Source organism: Cibotium barometz, chromosome 16, assembly GCF_041138505.1.
Source record: "Cibotium barometz isolate CiBa-2024 chromosome 16, ASM4113850v1, whole genome shotgun sequence".
In the NCBI taxonomy this organism is placed as follows: Eukaryota; Viridiplantae; Streptophyta; class Polypodiopsida; order Cyatheales; family Cibotiaceae; genus Cibotium; species Cibotium barometz.
This window is the reverse complement of record NC_141061.1, coordinates 28737358-28744775: the sequence shown is the minus strand read 5'-3', so window position 1 is coordinate 28744775 and position 7418 is coordinate 28737358. Positions and strand designations below refer to the sequence as shown.

The 7418-nt window shown below is 41.2% G+C and overlaps 1 protein-coding gene across 3 annotated transcripts; it reads right to left on the bottom strand.

Moving 5' to 3' along the window:
* Positions 1 to 485: 485 nt before the first annotated feature.
* LOC147630528 (protein yippee-like At4g27745) lies at positions 486 to 7152 on the bottom strand. 3 transcript variants are annotated; one of them, XM_086810426.1, is made up of 3 exons: positions 6861 to 7152; positions 6555 to 6720; positions 486 to 891 (listed from the first exon to the last, which is right to left on the bottom strand). In XM_086810426.1, exons 2-3 carry the CDS (start codon positions 6636 to 6638, stop codon positions 664 to 666), a joined length of 312 nt encoding a protein of 103 aa, XP_086666552.1. In that variant the 5' UTR covers positions 6639 to 6720; positions 6861 to 7152; the 3' UTR covers positions 486 to 663. The 3 variants fall into 3 exon arrangements, with proteins under 3 accessions (XP_086666552.1, XP_086666554.1, XP_086666553.1); XM_086810428.1 differs by having other exon boundaries at positions 6555 to 6715; positions 6994 to 7150; XM_086810427.1 differs by having other exon boundaries at positions 6994 to 7149.
* Between the last annotated feature and the right edge of the window lie 266 nt (positions 7153 to 7418).

Genomic DNA, 7418 nt, shown 5'->3' with positions numbered 1-7418 from the left:
TCCAAGACACACAATCTTTAAGATGAAGAGAAGGATGACAGAATGGGGGGATGTGTGCCACAAAAAAAAGGTAGGTTCATTTGTAACACAATGAACAGTTTTTATGTCTTCAAGAACCATGTTATGAAGAATGGATTGACGAATATGAGGTAGCAAAGGCACTAAGGATTCAAGAGAGAAGAGCTTTCAGGATGAGTCAATGGAGTGAGGTTCTTCCAAAAGATTGTAACATCACTAGGCTTGATGAGGGTATCAAATAGGTGCAAAAGCATACATAGATTATCAATAAAGAGTGGAAGTATGCAAGAGGATATAATATATATGTAGGTGAACCTTTATAATTTGATTTTAACATTTAACAATTATTCTTTAAATTAAATTGACTTAGACTATCTTTTCTATGAAGCACTATAAAATGTACAACACCTTGTAGTAATGTTTGTAAAGGCATATGCCAACAAGAATTTTGGGTTGCAACAAGAATATAGTTGAGAAGATTTCTGTGGTGTATACACTGTATTATAGACAAGCTAAAGAAAAGCAATTCTGTGGACACTACAATGGAGTCAATAACTTAAATGTTTTACGATCGGCTTTAGCCACACAAGCAAAGCAAGTTCCCAATCTGTATACTGTACACAGTGCTCCTCATCAGCATTTTAATTACCAATTTTCTCTCATGATCTTTGCCTTTTCAAGAATAAACTTGCCCTCCTTATATTTCTGAGACTCTTCATAGGCTCTCTCATACCTCCAGCCAAGGACCTCTTGGCAGTCTGAACACTTGACGTCAGCAACAGTGTGAAGTCCAGTAAGCAATTGTCGGTCTTCTTTAGGACCCACCATGACATTGATCACATTTGCAAAAAGGTATGCTCTTCCATTTCTACCCTGAAAGAACAAAATAGATGTCAGAATTAAAAGAACGAAATATTCAAACACTATCTAGTATCACTCCAACAGGTTAAGGGACATATAGCAGCCCAGCCTCAGCAGAACACAACATGGCATATCTTGGACCGTAAAAACCAATCCCCCATGTATGTGTAATAGCCCACCACCTCTACATGCTTCCTTCACTAGATTAGAAGACGCTTTTGAGAAGTATGGAAGATCTAACCTAGGCTTTAGCAAGGTTACCCGCTAACCGCTTCAAATGCTCTTCAAAATGGCCTCTTGTACAAATGATGACATGTGAAGCCCCTTAAGTATCAAGAGGACACCATGAAGAAGATGGCATAAGCTCCAAGATTACTGGCTTTTTTGGACGCCAGGAATCTAATGTACAAGCTATTGATTTACCCCATACAAAAAGCCAGGAATCAGTATGTTTGTTTCTAGTGCCCAGGAGAATGTTAGCTGACATATGCATTGGCAGTGTAGCCAACAGGAACACAAGGACGTTTCTCGTGCCCAGGAGAATGTTAGCAAGATAAACCATGTGGTAATTCAGCATGAAAAACACCAAAGTAATTACCTTTGATGTTATCTAAAACCGTGTCTCCCATGAATCTAACACTACTGCATGTAAAGAAAAATCCCATATGAAAGGGGATCAAAAACACATTGTTACAATTCATAATCAGAATCATAAAGTATACTATTCAATTCTGCTAAATTACAAGAGTCGAGAGTTGAACCACAAAAACACCCTTGAGACAAAAATGGACACCATCACACAAAAAGGAGACAGTATGACCCTTCCAGTCCACATGGACATCCTGGTTCTTAGCATAGAACCATTCTTTACAAGGTCTTACTTACCTTAATAGGTAGGGGGTTTCCACACACACAAAGGCCCACACCATAATAATGAAGGGGCACTCTTAATGCCTTGGCCAGCTACTTCATAAATAGGTCCGGTCTCTTCTAAAAAGTGCCCGCCCACTTGTTAATGAGTGTGAACTTGCAAGGCATGTTATAACATAACAAAGCTTTTAAAATATACTAAGTGTAAAAGCCATACTTACCACTTGTTCACAGGACCATGAGCTGCATCAACAAACAAGTTCACATGCACGGTTCACGAGCGGGAGTACCCAACCCATGAACTCGACACAAAGACCATGCAGGCAAACTAGAACAGTTCACACGAAAACATCTGCCAAGCACGCAAACTGTAACGCATGGAAGCTCTGGGAGTCTTCTTTCAGCCCTAAACACTCTTGGAAACCATCTGATGCAAAACCCAGATATAGAGAGAGAGTAGAGAGAGAGAGATGTGCTGGAAAATTCAGTATATTTCATATGGTACAAAAAGGGTACTTTGCTACAGCCCTAGGCTGCCTTCATAAAAAGGTGGTAAACACCCTAGATTTGGTCCCTACTTGGACCCCTAAGACCCAATCCCTAGAGGATTGAATGAAATGAATGATGAGCCTCCTAGCCTATTTATAGGCCCATTAAATCCTTGGAGAGCTGGCCGAAAATACAAAAACGCAGCACAGCCTGGTCTTCTGGATGCGCTTCAGTCCCCTTTGCTCTCTGGAGTCAGGCGACAGCTCCTAGAACCAGCCGACAGCATCCTCCTCCATGATCCCACCTCTTAGAGAGCTTGGGATGCATTCCCTCCTTTCCAAGGCCTCTTCCGAAGTCTGGCATTCTCGAATTTCAGCAATACCCAATCATTCTCTTTAATGTCCATTTGGCTTTAATGCTTGTCGGAAGCCCTCTTATGCTTCTCTTGAGAACACTCTATGGCTGTCCACAGCTGAGCAAAGGCAACGTCCAAATCCCTAATAAATTCATCGGCGGCAAATATCTCATCCTTATGGATTCAATACTTATGCTATGGAGGATGTGTGCATTGGGTTGGTGAGCTCAAATAACAACCATTGAAGATTTAATTGTCAAATCATTCTCTACTCTGTTAGCAGAAAACTGCCTCTGTTAACAGAGTAATTAGTGCTAATTTTACAATTAATTTTCAGAGCCATTTAAGAGTTCTACTCTACCATTGGGGTGTTGCTAAGCACTTCCACATCATCAAAACCACTTTTTACCTTGGTTTAGTACCCCAAATCTCTCTCAATTTCTGTTTTTTAAATTTGGGAATTGTTAATCTCATCAATTGCATATCTGCAAATCTCTCTCAATTTCTGTTTTTTAGATTTGGGAATTGTTAATCTCATCAATTGCATATCTCCACTTTTGTAAGGGACTAGACACTAGCTTTGGGTAATCCCATTGCAAAGACCTTCCCATCCCCATAAGGAAACCATGTCAAATCCACTCATAGTAGATAAATTTAATGGTGAAGGTTTGCATACATAGCAAGTAAAACTCAAGTTTGTTCTCATGAAAGATGGGCTTTGGGAGATATTAAGTGGAAGAGAGAAATGTCCATGATTAGGAGAAGATAAAAGATTGTGGATAGGGGGAGATGAGAGAGTTCTAGCCATCATTGCATTAAAGCTAGGTGATAGTTTCATCCATCACATTGCATCAAAAGATAACTCTAAATGAGCATGGGATGAACTAGAGAAGGTATTTGGTGCCAAACAAAAGAACTCCAAAATAAGGGTTGGACATTAAAGAGAGTGATCACTCCAAGTGCATTTAAAGAGAGTGAGTCACTCCAAGCACATTTAAATAAAATGAAGTGTTATGAACTGCATGTGTTGGGCCTCTGGTGGAAGAGAAGGATGCCATAGGAATCCTTCTCAAGAGCATAACCTTAGAACTCAGCCCCGTTGGTGGCTACCTTAAAGAACCTACCTGACCCAACCCGACCTTCGCAGGATATGCAAAAGATGCTTAACCTTTGCTAGGGAGAGTGTAATGACGGCCAAGATCACAGCTCAAACTTAACGCTAACCAAAAAAGATATCCCACGTTCTTCAACATGGGTTCTGGGGTGTACTTGAGGATGCCTAAAGATTCTAGTCCTATGCGTACAAGGAAACATTACAAGCTCTCTTCCACGTTCTACGGTCCATTTAGGATCGAAAGGAAGATTAGTGATGTTGCTATCCAAGAATTAGGCTAGGAAGAACGATTAGGCGATTCTAATATGGTCATTGCTATCCAAGAATTAGTCTGGGAAGATCAACGGACTAAGCATTCAAGACATTATGCTTATGACGAGTACTTGATTAAGCAAGGGGAGACCTGAGAGGGAAGCTATATGGAAATCTGTGAGAAACCTCAAAGCTCAATTCTCCGGCTTCATTGCTAAGGATATCAAGGGTCCTTAAGGGAGGAAGTATGCTACATCCAGGACCGGTGCACACGGTCAAGTTGGAGAGGCCAGACATGAGGCACCTGGGGGGGGGGGGGGAGGGGGGGGAGGGGGGGATGTCCCTAACATTGGAAGGGGCTTATAAGTGGAGGCACATTGTTATAAGTAATTATAGGGTCAAAAGCTTATAAAAACACTAGGGCTAATTATAAGCCCAATGGCCTATATAAGTGAAACCTAGACTCATAAGTGACTATGATCATCTGGTCTGACATCGTTGAGCATGGCCCATCCAGAATGTTCACCGCAACGACACCTGTAAGGTGTGGCCTGGTGGTATGGGAGGCCAAGTCTTATTGCAAGGGAGCTTTCCCAAGGATGTAGGTATGGCCTCCAGCTCAGGGGAGAGTGCGGAGGACTCTATGGCTATGAGGTGAGCCTTAAGCCTCACTCCTACGTGGTTCCTTGTCAAATAGTTCTAGGGCTTGGTCAAGGAGGACCTTATAGAAAGCAAAGCTTACTGAAACCTCCCCTACATCGAGATACCTTACGTGTTTAGGTGGCTCTGATACCAAGTGTAACAACCCCATAGATCTCCTAAACATAAAATACACATGATTAGTACAAAACCCCTAAGAGTGGTGCAAGCAAGCTCACCTCCCAACAATAGGTTCTATGCTTCAAATATCTCCCGAGCCAGGGGCCAAGGTCTGACTCCCACAAATAAGAAAGCGGAAACATCAGGGAGCAGAACAAGCGGGCACGCGAGAAGATGGATGGGTGCAACAAGTGTGGCGGCCCCAGGCCAAGCCCAAGCCAATTTCCTGCTAAGCCCATGCTCTAACATCTACCCAAGTTTACATGAATGATAATGTTTCATTCATTTCAAAGGTTAATGGGCTACAAAGACGATTAGATGCACCTACACTCTTGTTATGTACCTGAGGGTTTAATTTACTAATCCTTTAGGACCCCTAACCCACATATTAGCCAATCTACCCCTCAAGTTAGCCTCAAGCTACCAGCAGCATAGCACCTTGGCGCATTTGGCAAGCCCGATGCAGTGAGGCCATCGACGGCTTGATTACCCCCCAACAAAGCTCATCCGTTCCATTTGGGACCTCGGTGGATCTCTCACACACCCTCCAGGGTCATTTTGAGCACTTGACCGGTGATGCGAGTTGTGGGTTAAGGGGCCCAAAAGATTAGTGTAGGCTGATTATAGTGGCCAAGGTTCATAACAACTCTTAACATGAAACATGAGACCTCTTCAGACCACCTTGATAGAACCAATGTTATGAGTATCCATCTCCCAAGATGGCACACAAAAAAAAAAGTTCCAATATGCTGCCTTTACCCCTGCTAGAACTGCACATTTGGGATCACAAGGTCACACAAACCCAAAGTAAAGAAGAGAGTATGTGGAATGTGCACTCCCAGAGCCTGTGTAGCACGTGGTACCTGCTAGCTACATGAGATAGGAGAAATGGAGAGGGAAGAGAACTATTTTTCAAATGGTTAGTCTATGAGAAAATTCAAGGCCGATATATTGTTGTCTCTTCTCAAACGGAATCGGCCCTCTCGACAACACATTCAAGAAAAAGACCAAAGATTGTTGCAAGTTGACAAAGGGACAAGCCCAGACACACATCACTTGCATCTTATATACATGGGACATAAGAGATGATTAGCGGTGTGTATTAGCCCCATGGCATCATAAAATACAATCCAAGCATGCCCTGCAGAGGTCGCCACCTTCAAAACAAACCCCACCGGTGAAGGCAGCCACTCGAAAGATCACGAATGGAACAAGTGGGTTTTCAAAAGCTTGTAAACAATTTAAAGGTGACCATGTAGATAAATTGTGAGGTTAAGGATAAGGATTTTACAAATGGTTAGTCTTAAAGGGGTGATAAAGCATATTATGTGCCTAACCAGCAGAGCAAACTTTTCATGGTTAATGTATCCCATCTTTTCAGGATTAATTACTGTAGCTAAGGGGCCTAACACACTTATGGGTGGCCCATTTCTTATGGACAGGGAATACAAATGCCCGCCCCGTCTGATGGGTAGGGGATGATGGGTAAAGTCCCTAAAATCTTCAAAATTACCAAACTCTTCATGATTAATGATGTAGTCCAACTCTTCATCAAGATTAATCAATGTATAACAAACTCTTCATAGTTAAGAACATGGAATCATGTATGTGGGCTCTTGCCCAAGTGGTTAAGGTATCATACCCTATCCTGGAGGAGACACATGCACGCGCGCGCATCTCAAAAGGAAGATGTATGATCAATTTGTTTCAATCAAAATTTTAATCATACAAGTTAACATTTAATCAATCAAAGAGGGAAAAAGATGTGAATTTTACATGGAAGGCTTTGGAGATGACATCGTCGTGATGCGCCACATAACACCGACAGTTGTTGCAGCTGTATATGCGAGGTCCATCCATATGCACAGAACATATATACACAAAAGCCTGTATATTTGGGATATCTCCTTTTTTTTTCACCCACTGTCCACCATTTCCTGTCCTAACCCCGAAAAAAAAAAAAGAGAAAAAAAAGGAGAGCAACAAAACCCTTTTCTTTAACCTTAAACCGAATCTAACATAGGATTAAGACAGTTAACCTCACAAACCCAATTAAACAGGAAGTATTGATCTCACAAACACCTTGAATAGGAAAGATTCCTCAGGATTACCTCGGAAACCAAGGGGGGGTGGGGAAACTAAGAAGTTTTAATCATAAGAGATCATTAATCTCATAAAACTCCTTAATTGAAAGGATTAAGCGAATTAATCTCACCGAAGAGTGATTATTTCATTTGCCCTTTTCGTGCACTGCAGTTGCAGCAGAAACAGCTTTTATTATTAAATTGCAACAAGAGAGAATCATTTGCTTAATTGGGTTCCCGAGATAGAGACTTTTTAACAAACCCATCAACAAGAAACCTGGATCGAATGGAATCGCAGAGTAAATAATTTTTTTCCAAAAAAAATGGGCAAAATCACAGTGCAAAAAACAAAACAAAAAAAACATCATTGATTTGATTGAGTATTTATTAATCCTAAGGTTTTGAGCGAATTTTCTAGTCCTTTTTCTAAGGTTTTATTTATTAATTCTAAGGCGTTGAGTAGATTTTCTAGTCCTTTTCCTTATTAAATTTTCTAGTCCTTTTCCTTATTAAAAAAGAGGCCATGGAACAATAATAAAATGTGTAATTATGCATT

Coding starts and splice junctions, on each gene's coding strand:
- LOC147630528 (XM_086810426.1), bottom strand. CDS start 6,638: ATGGATGGACCTCGCATATACAGCTGCAACAACTGTCGGTGTTATGTG. Junction 892..6,554: donor TCATCTCCAAAGCCTTCCAT/GTAAAATTCACA, acceptor TTGTTCTTTCAG/GGTAGAAATGGAAGAGCATA.